This window comes from Papilio machaon, chromosome W (assembly GCF_912999745.1).
Source record: "Papilio machaon chromosome W, ilPapMach1.1, whole genome shotgun sequence".
Lineage (NCBI taxonomy): Eukaryota > Metazoa > Arthropoda > Insecta > Lepidoptera > Papilionidae > Papilio > Papilio machaon.
This window is the reverse complement of record NC_060015.1, coordinates 6,891,330-6,909,259: the sequence shown is the minus strand read 5'-3', so window position 1 is coordinate 6,909,259 and position 17,930 is coordinate 6,891,330. Positions and strand designations below refer to the sequence as shown.

Genomic DNA, 17,930 nt, shown 5'->3' with positions numbered 1-17,930 from the left:
GGGACCCGGTTTGCAGGAATTGCGACCTGGCCGGGCTACGGGACGCGAGGCACGCTGCCTTCAGCGGCGACTGTCCCATCAGGCAGAAATGGGATAGACTGGCACGGTCATCAATAGCCTACTGCTGAGGGCCCCGCCGTGGCGATGTCGGTGATACAAAACCTGGCAAATGCCCGGCGGGACCGTCACAGTGTAGGAGGGTGGAGCACGTTCATCCAGATGGGCAGCACCGGTGCGGGCTATTGCAAATTGAACGACGGTTCGGTGAGGTGGATCGGCGGCCTCCGCAGCGCCAGGGTGGTGCAGAGAGGGACGGCCGGAACAGAACTGGTAAGGCCGGCGGTCGCGGTGTTCGGTGGCGGTTTGGGGGTTCTTAAGAATCCTCAAACCCTCACAAAGAGCACTGCGGCCGTCGCCCGAAAAACTGGTGATTGGACCGTAGTAGCCGTCCCTACTCACCCTGGGGGTGCGGAGGGTGACCTTTCAAACCTCCGGAAAATGCGCGGATTTGCATATCGGGCCAGCATCGGTGTTGTCCAGGTGGGTGGAAAAGGGCGCACATATAATCTGAGGAGGAAATGTGAAGGCGAGAAGGGTTGCGAGATGGCTGCAAGGGAGATCCCTGAGCGCTCAGAGCAGCGCTGGTTAAATAGCGGAGGCGTCCCCACCTTCGGCGCGAGCCGCGGGTGCAGTTGGTATACCTACAGTGGTGCCCTCTGCACCCGTGGATCGAAGGCGGATGGTGGGGAACAAATCCCAGTTATAAATTACAACCGATGGCTGAAACGCGCGGCTCTGAGCCCCAGGGGCCCCTTGGAAACAAAAATCCGTATGGAACTCGGTTCTGAAAGGAGGTCTAAAACCGGATTTGCACCGCCCCCCTCACTACCCATATTCATTAGAATATTAGGGAGTCAGAGGGGGGTGGGACCAGTTTTTCCTGGCTGCCTCGCAGCCCCGATCGCGCACACCAAAATGGCCCATAATGACATATCGTGCGCTCCAAATGCGAAATACCTCGATGAAATAAAAATAAAAATAAAATACGTGCAACAACTCACCAGTCACGTTGGCCGCGAAATTCACATGTGTGGAAAGTTGACACCGCTGCGTCCGTGTGCTACCCGGAGACATCTGGAAATAAAATAATCCATTAAAAATAAAAATAAAAAGTCTGGAGAAAAATAAAACTAACAAGATCAATTTTTAAAAACAAAATTCAAAATTTTAAATAAATAAATAAATAAATAAAATAACATTTAATCCTTCCCACCATTACAACGCAATAAAAAACTAACATATTACAAAATAATTATAAATACATAAAACAGAATAAAATTAAAATTACACTAGCATAAAGAAACATTTATAATTAACGTTGCAATGCTGACCGGATAGGGTCCTCCCTCAGCTTTGTATGCTGGGTGCTCCTCTCTGGAACACTCAGCGCTGATCTTCCGCGAAAACCCTCACGACTATCCGCACGCCAGTTGCAGCGGTGGATAACCAAACATAAATATTTATATATATAAAGATAAATAAAAATTTCAATATTACAAAAGATAAAATAAGATAAGAACTAATGAATAATATAAGAACTATGGTATAAAAAGAAGTTAAAGTTATGTATAATTAACGGGTCCTAAGTTCAATATGCAAGGTATTTAAAACAATATTAAAGAAAAGAAAAAAAAAAAAACTTATTCACTATCATTACTTCAATGTAACTTAAAACAAATAGAAATTCTGGAACAATATTAGTCTCCCTTTTACATATGTACATTTCGATAAGCAGCCAAAGAGTGCAGGAAAAAAAAAAAAAAAAATAAATAAAATTAGAAAAAAGATTTATTATAAATTTTCTGCTTTTGGACTTCTAATAAAAATACTTTTAGCTTTCTTTTAAAAGTTAATTTAGTTAGCGCATTCTTAATAGGTGGCGGGATATTATTCCAACATCTCGTGGCAGCGTATCGAAAACTACCTCGAAATGCGGCAGACTTATGTCGCTTTGTGCATAGTTGCAAAGACCCCTGTCTTTGTTTGGGACGGCTACCTTTAGACCACTCAAGCTTACAAAATAGGTAACTAGGTGACTGTAAATTAATTATATCAAAAAGAAGAAAAGCTAGATGCAGTTTCCTACGGTAACCGATCTTTAAAATATTGTTTTCATTGAAAAACAACGTTACGTGACTACGTGGCGGCACATTAAAACAGAAACGGGCACATGCGTTTTGAACCCTCTGTATTATCTTTTCAGTCCTAGCATATAAACGCGGCCCATAAACTACATCTGTATAATTTAGTTTTGACAACACCAGCGTGTCCACCAACTGTTTACGAAGGCGTTCATTCACATATCCCCGAATTTTGTACAGTAATTTTAATCTATAGAAACAGTTGCGTACGATTTTAGATATGTAACTTTCGTACCGTAGGTATTGGTCTAGCTCTAATCCTAAATTTCGAGCTTCATAAACACGCTCAACAATCTCATTTCCTAACCTTACCTGGCAATCAGTCGGTATACTGTTAATTTGATACTTGGATCCGAAAATTATGTACTTCGTCTTGCCGGGATTTAGAATAAGACTGTTGTTTATGGACCAATTTTGTAACCTTTCAAGGTCTTCATTAAGAGATTTTATAGCAGAGTCCAATTCACTACTTTTAAATGAGATGTATATCTGTAAATCGTCAGCGTATAAATGATATTTGCAATTTTGTATGCACTTTATTATATCAGCAGTATATAAAACAAAGAGAATAGGAGATAGGATAGTTCCCTGGGGGGTTCCTCTTGTAAGGGGGCGATAATCTGAACGCCATGTGCGACCGTCGTCTCTAGCCACTTCGACACACTGACCACGACCTGTGAGGAAACTTTGGAACCATTTTACCGTATTCGGTTCGAACCCGTAATACGACATCTTAGAAAGAAGTAGTGATATATCTATACAATCAAATGCCCGTGAGAAATCTAGAAGCACTAACAATGTGCACATGCCGTCGTCCTGAGCGGTGATAATGTTGTCAGTGACATCTAAAAGAGCTGTGGTTGTGCTATGACCTTTTCTAAACCCAGACTGGAATTCGGGTAGTACATTGATAGTTTCTAAGTACTCCACTAATTGGAGTTTGAAATTTAAAGTAAAATAGTAGAAAATTTGAGGAAAAAATAGGAAGGTTTAGGCAATTTTAATAGTAGTAGAACAAGCAACACCTTAGGTTCTGCCGAATCATAAAAAGAGGATAACTGCAACAATCAGGTCAGTGCAACCCGAATAAAAAAGTTTCTTGCCACGCAAGAAGTGCCCTGAACGGCAAACCTGCAAAAAAAAAAAAAAAAAACCTACCAGTGTTTGGTTCGCGGGGCCGAAGCCCTACCCCGGCAGAAGGCCGGGGCGTTCCCCTATCCACCACCCGGGGACGCGCCTCGTCGGAGTTCACCTCTCCGCCCACTCGGACAACCGAGCAGGTCCGTGGAAACCTCTTTGACCCTAAAGTGATCAGGGTCCATGTCCGCCCACAACCTTTTATTTTGGACTTTTAATGATTCTATTATGTCGGCTTCAGTGTTGTAGGCGAACACGTTCCTTATGACCACTCTAGGGTCTCTACTTGCCGCAGGTTCAGTTTTTAGGTCGCTGTTAGTTTTAAGCCGACCTTTCATTTTTTCCAATTCTGGCTTATTTCCACAGCTTATGACAATCTTCCCATCTCTTATTTTTCTTATCCTGTCGATCTGTATTCCTGACAGGCATCTAGGGCCTTTTTTACCTTATCAATGACATTTTCATTAGTGTCCATGTCTACTTTAGAGGATACGATCAGGGCGTGGCTGGGTTGGCCGGGCGAGAGGTGGGCCTTTGGTGTTTGGGCTTTTGCCGTTTCGGCGTACGTTACGGCCCCGGGGCCTTTAAAGGCCTCTAGGGCCTTTCCGGTCTCCCTTATGGTTATTCCGTTCTCTTTCACTCTCTCCCCGACCTCGCCAACCCGTGTCCCGACCGTCTCCACTTTCATGCTAGTCTCTTCTATTTTCTTGATTACACCCTCTGTCATTTTTTCGGCTCCCTCTGTTACCTTTGCGGCTTCTTCTACTGTTTTATTGTTTTATTGTTTTTTTTTTTTTTCCACATTTGTTTTTATTTCTTTTACTATTTCCATCAGACCTTCCAATTTCTTGACATTGCCGCATAAAGCCCTGCCCGGTGGGTATTCGTCGAATCTACTCATTACATCTTGGTTTATCATGGTCTTTATTGATTCTGTGTTTGTAACGAGTTCTGTTAACTTTGTTCCTATATCCTGTCCACTTTTGTTCCGAGCCAACTCTTCGATGATCTTGTTCTTTTCCTCCATCTTTTCCATAATCTCTTTTTCTTTTTCAGACTTCAACTGATCCAACTGGAGGTCCAGGTTCCGGAGCCGGTCGTCCGCCTGGAGGACTATCTGGAACAGCTCTGACAGGCCGTCCAAGACGCCCTCCTTGATGGACGACTTCAGGTTTCCTGACAGCTCCAGTTGGGCCTTCGCGGCCAGAAACAGCCTGTTGGCCCGGATCGTGGCGTTCTCCATTGGTTGGGAGGTTGGCTGTGGCACAGCTCGCGGCTGTGTCGTGGCGGTACCTCTCCGCTTTTGTTTACCATCGTCGTCCTTACGTTCTGCGTGTGTGATGGCAACGTTTTTCACGTTTTTGCCCGTCGGAGGAGACATGATTTTCTAGGTGAGTACAACCCAACGTAAAATTTTTATTCTAACCTAACCTATTCGCCACCAAAAGGGGTGGCGGTCAAAAGACTGGATCGACAATTAAATAAATAAACTTAAAATAAAAATCGTAATGTCCCAATAAAGGACAGTCGGACAGCACAAAACAAATATTGATTAATTCTATAGGTCTTTGACCGGTCTATTTTAAAATTTTAAAACTTTATACCTAGTATGACTATTTAAATTTTTCTAATTCTATGGTCCCAATAGGGGGACAGTCTTAAGATTAAATTTATATCTAAGTGTCCCAATAGGGGACACAGTCTTAGTCTGTCTAAATTTACCTTAAATACTAGTATAATTACAACTATTTTTCTTTTATAATTCTAGGCAAAAGCGCCTGTTGGAAAACAATAGCAACTTATTACTAATATTGCCGACAAGAGTCTGAGTCAATATGTCTATTTTAAACAATAAGGATCGACCTAATTCGTGTATTCAAAAGTTATTTTTAAAACTTTGTTTCCGACTCAAGTATTGAGTTAAGTATTAAGTATTAAATATAAGTATTAAGTTATAAGTACCAGTATTTATTCACAAGTAGAATCTATACAAAGTTTTAAAAATTTTCAATACTGCTCGTTTATATTTGTGTGGATAAGACTATCCGTAAGAATTTTAATTTTAATTTAGTTCGTATAATTTAGTGTTTATAATTATAGTTAAGTTAATTAAATAGAGTAAACACTAATAGAATGACATGTGACCTAAATCTAAATTAAATTTAAAATTTTATTTTACAAATTTAAGTTTAAAATTTTTGAGTCTTTTCCACTATACTATTACACGATGTTTTAATATAATTTTGATTTACAATAATAAAAGTAATTTAAAAAATATGCAATTTTAATTAAAGTAAATTTATAATGATATGAAATAAAAATCTTAATTCTTATTTTTTGGTCTTATCCTTATTTTTCAACTAATTACGCCCTATTGTATAACAGAATGGCCGCCGCCGCGCTCCTTTGTTCCACTAATGACCGCGAGCGAGCGAGCTCTCGGAACACAATAGGCGTATGCAAATGATAATGTAAGTTAAAATGTAAACAAACTATTTCTTATTTTATTTGAATTAACAATTTTAAAGTTTTGAGATTTGAAAGTCTTTACAAAATTTTACAGCATTTTTTTAAAATGTTTAAAATATTTACTAAATTTAGTTATTATTGTCGTTATATGGTCGTTATATTTGTTAAATATGTAAATATTACTTATGACACTTGATTATGTTAGTCTTAATAGTCTAATTCCAATAATAACAGTTATTACGTCTAATACAAAGGTCAATAAACCTTGTCAAAGTACGGCGTCACGTCTAGGGCAATGACCCCGGACCGTTATCTTAATCGTATTGGCGGCGGGCAACAACTCCGCCGACCATTCAACTTATAATAACTTATAACTAATATTGTCGGGAAAAGCCCGGGTCAATATGTTAATTCTGACTTTTTCCGACTTGACTAGTTTTACAAAAAAAATTTCTCATTTAAGTATTTTATAATTTTAAGAACACGTTTGGACAATTTAGTTTGCTTGTTTAATTGATATGAGTTATTGAGTTATGTTACAATAATTATATTGCCAATTTTGAGAATTTCCCACAATAATGCAGTTTTTTTAAAAACCCTAATGATTATTATTTATTAAGTTTTTACACTTTTAATATTATTCACTTTTCTTATAGTCTTTTTATATTACAATAATGAGCCATTTATTCAATTTCTAAATATTGTGAGAGTGGATGCCCGATCCCGGGGGGAGAACCCTCCCCCGGATCAGGAGAGTGCGTGGCGGCGGGCGGCGGAGGCGCAGCTCGTCACCGAATGGCGGGAGCGGCTGCTTACGGCGTCCGCCGGCCAACGCACCATTGAGGCGATCCGGCCCGTCCTCGAGCTCTGGACGGGTCGGAAGCACGGGGCTCTCTCGTTCCGTCTGGTGCAGGTACTCTCGGGACATGGTTGTTTCGGGGCGTATCTGTGCCGGATTCCGCGGCGAGAGCCCAGTGCGAGGTGCCATGAGTGCGGCCACGCTGAGGACTCGGCGCAGCACACTCTGGAGTCGTGTGTGCACTGGTCGGCCCAGCGCGCCGCACTCGTGGCAGAAATCGGGATGGACCTCTCGCTGCCCGCTGTCGTCAACGCGATGGTGGGTAGCGAGAGCTCCTGGAACGCTGTCGCCTCCTTCTGCGAAGAGGTGATGGCGCTGAAGGAGGCGGCGGAACGTCGGCGGGAGGAGGACGCAGCCGTGGACCCTCTTCGCTCATACAGGCCCAGCGCAGGGGTGCGTAACTGCATTTCCCCTCGTACAAAAAAAAAAAAGGTTGCGGAGGAGTCCACGGACCTGCTCGGTTGTCCGAGTGGGCGGAGAGGTGAACTCCGACGTGGCGCGTCCCCGGGTGGTGGATAGGGGAACGCCCCGGCTTTCTGCCGGGGTAGGGCTTCGGCCCCGCGAATCAAACACCAGACGGGTGGAGCGCAGCGATGCGCTATCCCGATGGTGGGTCTGCCGGTCTTCGACCGGTGGGCGAGGGCTTCGGCCACTGCCGGATAACCCCTAATCTGCACTGAGCGGACCGGGGGCCCTGCGCACTGAGCGCGGGGCTGCGAGGAAGAAAACCTCTCTAAAAAATTACCCGGTGGCAACACCACACTTGGCCGTCCACTGGTCATTTTGATCGGTGGACGCCAAGCAAACCGTAATCCGCACTGAGCGGACCGGGGGCCTTGCGCACTGAGCGTGGGGCCGCGAGGAAGAAAACCTCTCTAAAAAATTACCCTGAGGAGGAGTAGGATGTTCCGTGGGGCTATACCGGATAGGGCCACCCATACCGGGCAGGCCTGCGGAACATCGGCGAGGGCGTGCGGCAACACGTTAAAAGGCAGTGGACTTCGGTCGGTGTATGGCGGCCTCCAAGGCCGCGCTTCATGGCTAGGGGACCTCACCCTGCATTAAAAAGGCGGTTTCCGGTGTCCGACAACACTGGATAAAATGGAAATGGCAAGCTTCAATAATTCATTACCCCAGGAGGGTACCGCTGGTAACACCAGCGGAGAATCCCTCCCAGAGGTCACTCTGACCTCTGGCCGGCCCTCGTATTCTGGGGGGGCCAAAGACTGCCAACCAACGACCTCGGCGAAAATAACGGACAACGATGCAAATGATATGGATTCGACGACTGGAAGAGTAGGGGATGACAGGGAGAACGACTTGGAGCTAGTCTCAATGTCGGAATCCTCTGAGTCGGACAGCACACTGGAGGGCTTCCCTACTGGAAGGAAGACGAGCACGAGCACGGCGCGGAAGAAGAACAGCGGTTCCGCGACCCGTAAAATCTCCCTCAAATTCCCAACTGGGATACAGAGCAAGGGGAAGAAGAGGGCCTTAAAAGAAGTGGAAGCAGCGGGCCCGGTCACAAAAGTGTCCACCGCAGCGAGAGGCCGTACCAGACGACCAGGGGCGCACAACGCCTACCTGCAGGAGGCGAGAGCACTACTGGCAGAGGGAGAGGGAGAGGAGAGTAGAGCAGGCAGCTCGAAAGCCATTTAAAGAGGCATACTCGGAGTCGCAGAACTCGGGCGCGCTTGACGAGATGAGGCGCGAACTTCTAGAATCCGTAGGCGGGATGGTGAACGCCCGCCTCGGAGACCTGGAATCGCGCCTCCCCCCTGAGCCGGTGGTCAGACCACCCCTCCAGGCGGATAGGCTCCATCCGCCACCGCCGCGCCCTGTGGCCCGGCCAAACCTAGTGGCTGGTGCCGCTAGAACCGCAGAGGCACAACCGGCCCCGGCCCCAGCGGCCAAAGCCGGACCGGCCCCAAGGCCGAAAAGGAAAGCTAAAAAGACCGGACCGGCCGCCCCTCCCCCCCCCTCCACCTGCTGGCGGAGAGGGGAGCGCAGGGAAGGCCGCAAAGGCCAGAGCCGGAACCGCCAATCCCGCCCCCCAAACACCCGGGGGCGACGAGACACCGTGGACCCAAGTGGTCGGCCGGAAGGCCCGGAAGAAGAAGAAGAAGGCTCCGGCCGGGGCCCCGCCCGCTGCACCAGTTCACCCTGGTAGGGTGCAGCGGGTTCCCCCCCCTCCCAAGGCTGTAAAGATCGTGGCCCCCAAAACGGCGGCCATAACCGTCACCCTCAAACCGGGGGCCACGATCACAAACGAAGCAGGACAGGTCTCTGAGGCCAAATACGTCGACGTCTTGGCCAAGGCCAAGGCAGCGATCTGCCTCAGGGACCTAGGCTTGGAGACGGTGAAAGTCAGAACTAGCATGACCGGCTCCAAGCTAATGGAGGTAGGGGGGCCTGGCTGTCGAATTGGTCAGAGTCATCGGCGACTGGGCGGACATCGCGCGTCCGTCCAAACTTGCAGACCTTCGGGTCTCCGGTTTGGACGAGACGACGACGCGCGAAGAGGTGGCAGCCAAACTGGCGTCAACCGGGGGCTGCCACCCCGATATGGTCAAAGTGGGCCTAATCAGGCCCAGCTTCTGGGGTGGGGGTTCCACTCTGGTGCGGTGTCCGGCAGCGGCGGCGAAAGCCCTCGCACAGATAGGGAAGGTGGCCATTGGATGCTGCATGGCCACCGTCACCGCGGTGAGAGCCCGGCCGCTACGCTGCTTTAAATGTATGCAGCTGGGCCACACCCGGGCCCTATGCCCATCGGAGGCAGAGGATGGTCGCCTCTGCTTCCGATGTGGCCAGGAGGGCCATAAGAGGGCTGCGTGCGAGGCGCCTGTCAACTGCGCCGTGTGCAATAGGACAGGCTGCCCGCACGCACATATAATGGGGGGAGCAAAATGCACCCCCCCCCCACTGTGAGGGGGAAGGCCCGCACCATCGGCCCTCCCCCTGCGCCACAAGCGCAACCGCCGCCCAGGCTGCAGCCGCAGCCTGAAGAGGAACGCATGCAGGTGTCATAATGCCCAGACACCTGCATGCAGAGTTCCTACACTCCGCCCGCGCACAGGACCTGCTCATGCAGGCCCTGGCGGAGTGGAGAATTGCCGTTGCTGTCGTGGCCGAGCCCTACCACATCCCATCCCAACCACACTGGGTCGGGGACAAGGAGGGCTCGGTCGGAATGGTGGTGCCGCCAACGGGCCCGCAACACCTCTCTCTCAGGGAGAGGGGCGCGGGTTACGTGGCGGCAAACTGGGGAGAAGTAGTGCTCATCGGAGTCTACTTCTCCCCGAACAGGAGCCTCTCACAATTCGAGAGGTTCCTGGATGGCCTGGAGCTGGTGGTGCGGAGGGCATTGCCAGCCCAGGTCATCGTGATGGGGGACCTCAATGCTAAGTGCGCGGCTTGGGGATCCCCCATCACCGACGTCAAGGGGGCGCACCTTCGGGATTGGGCCCTCACTATCGGCCTGGTCCCGGAGAACCGGGGCAGCGCCTTCACATGCGTGCGCGCGCGGGGTGGCTCGGTCGTTGACGTGACGTTCGCCACCCCCAGTATCGGCGCGCACATCTCGTGTTGGCGCGTCCTGGAGGATGTGGAGACCCTGTCAGATCACTTGTACATCAGGTTTAGGGTCTCCACAGCGCCCCCTGGGCGTCAAACTCGCACGGCGGGCGGCAGAGGCGTCTTCCCTAGGTGGCAGCTGTCACGTCTCGACGGAGACCTGGCAGAGGAGGCCGCAATCGTCTCTGCGTGGGCCTCCGACCCCCCTCAATCCTTGGGGGTCGGAGAAAGGGCTGCCAGGTTCCGTCGGGACTTGACGGCTATTTGCGACGCGGCAATGCCTAGGGCTCGACGCCTCGCGCCCCGAGAGGGGGTGTACTCACCGGGCACTCTCGATCAAAAACGTTATGATTTACCTTATCCATCCTTTCTAGCTTACAGTGGATACAGACTGGCTCCACTCCTGCTAGCCAATTGTCACATTTCATCTTTTGGTGTCCCGGCATCCCGCAGTGGCTACAGGTTTCGCTAGTAATTCTACATAGCCTTTTCGGGTGTCCATATTCCAGACAGGTCGAACACTGAACGAGTGGGGATTGATCCTCAACCACCACCCGCTGCAGGTCGACCCGTACCTTTCCTGCCTCTATCATTTTTCTCCAAACCTGCGGGGGTACCCTCAACACTATGTGTCTAGTGTGGGGATTTCTTGCCTTCTTTTTGTACACTATTTCCAACCTGGTTGCGTCTATATCGTCTATTATATTTTTATTCTGATTTTTCAGAGCAATCATTATCTCTTTGTCGCTGTTGTAGTTAAACACGTCTTTTAAAATTACTAACGGGTCTTTATTTTGAATGTCCTTTACATTTAAATGTTTTTCCGCTTTCTTTAATCTTTCCTTTAATATCTTTCTCTCCTCTTCCGTCTTACACCCTACTATTACCTTTCTATCCTTCGCTTTTCTTATCTTTTCAACCGATATTCCGCCATCCTTCGCGTTTACTGCTACTCCAATTCTATTTAACACCTCTTCTACTGTTTCTATTTCATTTCTGGCGGTTACGACTATCGAATGTAATGTTGGTTGTTTCGTTGTTTTTATTTCCTGTGTAACAGCATTTGCGTAAGTATAATTTTGTTTATATGATTCTTTTTGCTCCTCTAATGTGGTTTGTAATACGCTAATTTTTTCATTACTTTGTTGTATAAGTTCCGCGTGTTCTTCCATTTTTTGGATTAGGATTTTCCCAAATTTTTCCATTTCCTTCTCTTTTTCTTTTTCTTTTTCTGGTTCCTTTTCTTCTCTCTTTTTTCCTTTTTCATTCTCCCCTTTTTCCTGTATTTCTCCTTCTAATTCCTTGATTATCTTGTATAAAATATCTATGGCTAAACAAACTTCATTCTTTATTTCCGTTTTGATGTTCCTTGATTGACCCAATTGTATTTTAGCTTTCTGTTCAGGCGTAACAACGCGAAAGTTGTTAACGTACAGTTTTGTTCTAAAGACACTAGATGGCGCTGTACGATATAAATTCACGCAAGTGTTTGATTCAATTGTTTATACGTGCTTGCGGCTAATCCTAATTAAACGACTATTACACCCGACCTTTTTTGTATCATTTCGGGGCTTTTTTGGGTTCTTGTACACTTTCGTTACCCATGTCTTGGCTTCCGCAGCTCGACTCCGATACTTTGGGGAGCTGTCGGAAGTCTCTTTATGTATATTTAATTTGATGTTTAATTTCCTTTGTGCCTCTTTAACTAAGGTGCCTTTTGTTTTTTCAGGAGGAGGAGGAGAAGTTGTCTTTTCTACGCAGACCATTTTGGATGTTCCCGGCCTTTCTATACCAGGTGGAGTTACCTGGCCGGTCTTCTTTTCGGGTGTTCGGAATCCAAACATTGTTCGGGCGATCGTATAAAATTTTTGAAAATATTCTCAGTCCCAAAAACCTACCTAACTATACGCCACCAATAAGGGTGACGGTCAATAAGACTTTAAATACAATATTTATAATAATAATCTTAGTGTCCCAATAGGGGGACAGTCGGACAGCACAGTAACATAAATTGATATTTTCAATGGGTCTTTGACCGGTCTAATATTTTAAAAACTTAACGACTACTCAAATTTTTGTAAAGCTTACAATCTATGTATAAAGTCAAAAAACTTTTATACGTCAATAAAATTTTTCAATTAACCTAGGTATTGCACAATAGATGCAAGACGACAATTACAGGCAGATAAAAGCTTAAATAGCTTAGTTAACTTATTTTACAATGACTCTACAATTTGTAGAGATCGTCTCTATATACTAATAAGACGATAGCGCCAAGCTCCTACAATTACTTCTTTTCAAGAGTTCTTATTTAAATTTAGAAACACAAAATTTGTTGCTCAACTAGAGTCTGGCTCTATCTAGAGTCGTTTTATTGCCTGCAATGGAAGGCTCTCAAGTCCTTTCCAACGATACCAAACACGAGTATCCTACAACAAGTGTGGCCGGAGCTACAGGGATTTGAAATTTTTAGTTAAAATCCAAGATGGCGGAGGACTTTAGTTCCACGGCTATATCTCCTGAGTCCCGTGGCCAAAGATAGTCGTGTTTGGGCTTGTCTGTCTCGGCTCGAGTAGGGCTGTTCGAATTTTTAACTTTCGTCACAATTTTTGTCAATTTATCAAGTACAATTTTACTCGTTGAAACACTAGCCCAGGTCGTGCCAAGTGTCCTATCGAAAACCCCGTTACAATTGGCCCACTAATTGCAGAGTTATTCAAGTTTTAAAATTTCCAATATGGCGTCCAAAATGGCCGCTCACGTCCTAGATTCTTTATTTATTGTCCAAGATTAGTCGAGTTTGGGCTCGTTTTGTAGGGATTTTCCTCAGGATCACGATTCCACTTATTAAACTAACACAAACTAACCCCCCGAATTAATATTTCCAAAAAACAATAAATTTTCTTATAACTGTTATAAAAATAGAATTTTAATCCGAAAAATTTAATTTAGGTGTCAAATTTATACTATAATTTTAGCTCTACAATAATATTGAAATTACAAAGTTCTAGATTTTTTAGAAGTATTTTTAAAAAGCGTTTTAATTTTTTACAAATTTTTCAAAAATCTAAGTTTATTGGTCCAAAATACTTAATTCTAATACAGCACTGTATTATTTATACTATTACCGTTTTTTAGAAAAAAATTTGGAAATTTTTACAAGTGTTTGTTTTCGATTTACGTAATTTGATTCCGAAAAAAACTTTTTAATTTCAAAAGTTTTTGCCAAAATTTTTATTCTAAATTAATCTATACACAAAATAAATAGGATTGACACCTTTTGTTGTATCCTTTTTTGCTTAATTGTCCTTAAAATAGTCCTTGTTAACTTTATAACCTTTGTTTACATTTTACAATTTATCTTAACTTAGTTATTTTTAGTGAAATCTTGTCCAAAAAATTACAAATTTGGTATCGTTTTTGTTGAGAAATGGCAAGCTGGTGCTGCGACGTCACGACCGACGTCACGACCGACGTCACGACCGGCGGCGCGTACGAGCGGACGGCGGTCGACGTCGACGACACTCGCCATCTTGGACCCCACCGGCAACGGACGACCTTTACGAACGATCGTTTATCAAGACGGCAGTAACCAGCTTTTATACAGTCCACTCTCCTAGGTCCTCGAACATTGGTCCTTTAGGATTCTCGCCGTCTTCATTTTCGTAATTATCGAAATAACGGTCTCCGCAACGTTCACGTCGAGTCTCTGCGCACTTCAAAACGCGGTCTTCAGCTATAGAAGATCTTCGGGAGCCTTCATCGTCGTCAAGATCATCATCCTGCCGAAGAAACCTCGCCGGCAACCGCGCGCGCTCGAGAACAAAGTAGTCGACGGAACGCCGGACTTCGGACCGACCCGCTGAATCTGCGAGTCATCGTCAAGAAAAGGAGAAGATTGCATCAGCAAGGATTCACTGGTGGACGGTTTGGTCACTCGTGAGTTCGTTCCAATTATTCCTTCTATCTTTTCCTTTCGTTCCTCCGGTTCGGCGAGAAGTACACACCGACCACCATGATGTCGCCGACAAGAGCGGAGACGTATCCCCGGCCTCGGACAACGTTGGCGAAGGCCGGAGATCCCACCATGGACCGGGACGTCAAAGCCACGACACCATCTACGTCCCCCACCCAATCATCCCCTGACGGGACGCGGTAGGGCTCAGCTACCACTGCGATGTGGATCCCCCACTCCGCCATACTCTGGAACAATAAGTCTTGAGCTCTGGCGGAGTGGTTGATATTAGCCTGGAGGAGGTTCAAGTCCATTCTTAACCTTCGACCATTGGAACCTCCTCAGCCACTGGCGCTACCGCCTGGGGCGAGGAAGAAGACTGTCCGGCCACCTGGCTCGAACTGCCTTTTCCTCCCTTCTTTTTCCCCTTGGGTGGGGAGACGCAGGCTCTGCTGCCCGCGCGGTGGCCTGCCGGCCTGCCAGCGGCAGTGCAAACCGCGCAGCACAGTGCCGCGGAGCATTCGCGGGCCTTGTGGCCCGGTTGACCGCAACGGTAACACAAAGCGCTGCGATCAACCTCTTCGCTGCATTGGCCCACCGTGTGCCCACGTTCGTGACACTTAAAGCACATAAGGGGCCGGGCGTCCAGAAGCTGAATCTGCGCGGACACCCAGCCCACGAGCAGCCTTCCGCCCTCTACAATTTTTTTCGCAGCCGCGACGGGACAGGTAACAATGATTGACCCTAGTCCGTCGCGGCCGGCGTTTATTCCTCCAGCCCTCACTTGTTCCGCTGGACATACTCCTGCCGCCGCAACAGCGGCGACCACCTCGGCACTGGTAACGGAGTCGTCCAGACCCGTAACCCGTAGGCTAGCCATTTTCATGGGCCTGGAGACCCGGACGACTTCGCTACCTAAGATCTCCCGCAGCTTTTGAGCCAGGGAGTCCGCCTTTTCACCACTGGAGGCCCCTGGGAATTCGAAAAGGCGGCCTCCATTGGCTGCCTTTCGTAGTCGGACCCCCTGGCCACCGAATTCCGCCACGTCTATCTTTTCTTTTGCCGCGGCAATCACCTTCGCATAAGTCGCGCCCTTCTCTTCCGCCCCCGGTTGCAACGTCAGGACGACTGCTGACGACTGGGGTGCTTGGAGCTTACGGGCGCGACTCTTTGCGTCGGGCCGCTTTTTAGGCCCCACCTTAATCCACGGGAACTCAATAAGCTGCGGCGGCTGCGGCGGCTGCTGATGCCCCTGTGGTGGACTACTCTTTGTCTTCTTCTTCTTCTTCTTTGTCTTTTTTCTCTTCTCCCCCTCCGAAAGCGGGGTAGAAGAGGTGCCTCCTTTTGTAGCCCGCGCTTGGGCTTGGGGCGGACGAATTTGTGCGGACGCCGCAGGGCGCTGCGTGGACAAACCGGGCGCCTGCCGCGGAAGCCCGCTGGCGCCAGGTTTGGCTGGCGGCGCTGGGGGCGCCTTGCCCTGTACTCGTGGAGCTGGCACCGGTGCTGATACCGGTGCTGGCCCCGAGAGCGCCGCCGCGTAAGAGCGTCCGCTGTTTCTCTTGTCGGCTGCCAGCGGCGGCCGCAATCTTCTCTCCGGGAGGAGCCTGTCTTCAAACGAGGCCAGGCGGGCATTTAACATCCCGCCCACCTGGACCATCACCGTCCGACAGATCTCCTCTAGTTGGGAGGGCCCTGTAGGGGCGGCCTCCGCGGTCATGTCCGTGGCTGTGGGGGCGGGACATTGTGTTCGCCCTCTCTGCATTTCCTCCCGTAGCTCTGCCAGCTCCTTGCGGAGGCTGGCCATCTCGGCTCTTAGGCGGGCGTTGTCCGCCTGCAAATGCCGCGTCTCTTCCGTGACTGTGCGCTCGAGTGAGGAACTCGCTCACTATACTCATCTCTTTTCTCTTCTATATGGTCCATTACATATCTTGTATAGTTGTCACTTTTAGGTTTAGTTTCATCAAATACTACATTTCTTGCTGATATTACTTTCTTTGTTTCTATGTCATACAGTTTATATCCCGAGGAGAAATATCCAATAAAAATCATTTTCTTACCTGAATTATCTAATTTCTGTCTTAACTCTTTAGGAACATGGTTATATGCCACACAGCCAAACACTCGCATGTTAGAAACATCTGGTTTCCTGCCTTCCCATAATTCTGATGGAGTTTGATGCTTCCCTTCTGTTGGACTTCTATTTGTCACATATGCTGAAAATAAAACTGCATGTCCCCAAAATTCCTTCCCTAATTTTGAATCTATTAAAATGGTTTTTGCCTTTTCTATTAGTGTTCTATTCATCCGTTCTGCAACACCATTCATTTGTGGATTATATGGCACTGTGTACAGCATCTGGATTCCTTTGTTATAACAAAAATCTTGAAATTCTCTTGAAATATATTCTCGACCATTATCTGATTTTAATTTTAATATATTACTGTTAAAATGATTAGTAGCCATATAATAATAATGTTTGAACTTGTCAAAAACTTCACTCTTATTTGAAAGAAGATATATATTCACCTGTTTTGAAGTTACAGACATTAAGAGTTCTTCTCTCAGTAGCAGCTCAGAATAACTATGAAATTCATCAAATGGATGTAAAAGGTGCATTTTTGTATGGACGAATAGATGAGACAGTATATTTGAAAATCCCACAAGGATTATCAGTTCCGGAGGGATATGTGTTAAAATTACAGAAATCATTATATGGTTTAAAGAAAAGTCCAAAGTATTGGTATGAGAAATTTACAGAAGTTATAACTAAATGTGGTTTTACACATTCTCAAAATGATTATTGTCTTTATAGCAAAGGAAATCTTTATTTGATTTTATATGTTGATGATTTGTTACTAGTAGGACCAGAATATACTGAAATTGAAACTGTCAAAAATTTCTTAAAAACTAAATTTAGTATGAAAGACTTAGGAAATAACAATTTAATGTATCTTGGTATTAGTATTCAGAAGAATAAAAATTGTATTTATCTTAATCAAACTAAATATTTACAGAAAGTTATTGAATCTTACAGAATGGAAAATTGTAAAGGAACTAACTCACCTATGGACCCTAACTTTAAATTGGAATTTGACTTGACAGAAATTGACATGACACTAGAACATCAATGTAGGTCCCTAATTGGCTCTTTAATGTATGCTATGGTCAGCACAAGACCAGACTTAGCAATAGCCGTATCATATCTGAGTAGATTTCAATCACAGCCTACATTAAAATTATGGCAAGCTTTAAAGCGTGTTTTGAGATATGTTAAGCAAACTATTGATTATAATTTAATATATTCTAAATGTAAAGATAACAGCCTAATAGGTTTTGCAGATGCAGATTTTGCTCGAGATAATGATAGAAAGTCTACTAGTGGTTTCTTATTTGAATTGTTTGGTAATACAGTAATATGGAAGTCAAAGAAGCAGAGTACTGTTGCATTGAGTACTACTGAAGCAGAATTAATTGCCTTATGTGAAGCATCTGTTGAAGCCTGTTGGTTGAGTAAATTAGTATTAGATTTTAATATTAAAATAAGTCATATTGTAATATTTGAAGACAACCAGAGTACAATTAAAGTAGTTAAAAATCCTGATCAGAAACGTTTGAAACATTGATGTAAAATTTAATTTTATTAAACAAAAGGTTGAGGAAGGTGTAATAATTCTTAAATATGTGTCTACAGTAGATCAAATAGCTGATGTATTGACTAAGCCTATGTCAGGAGAAC

General features: G+C 46.0%; 1 protein-coding gene across 1 annotated transcript; it reads left to right on the top strand.

The window, feature by feature from the left end:
- Positions 1-9,694: 9,694 nt before the first annotated feature.
- On the top strand, positions 9,695-10,711 carry LOC123723031. Its single transcript, XM_045685571.1, has one exon. The coding sequence runs from the start codon at positions 9,695-9,697 to the stop codon at positions 10,709-10,711; it is 1,017 nt and encodes a 338-aa protein (XP_045541527.1).
- Positions 10,712-17,930: the final 7,219 nt, after the last annotated feature.

Bases quoted from the DNA above. Each gene is read 5' to 3' on its own strand.
- LOC123723031 (XM_045685571.1), top strand. From the start codon at position 9,695: ATGCCCAGACACCTGCATGCAGAGTTCCTACACTCCGCCCGCGCACAG.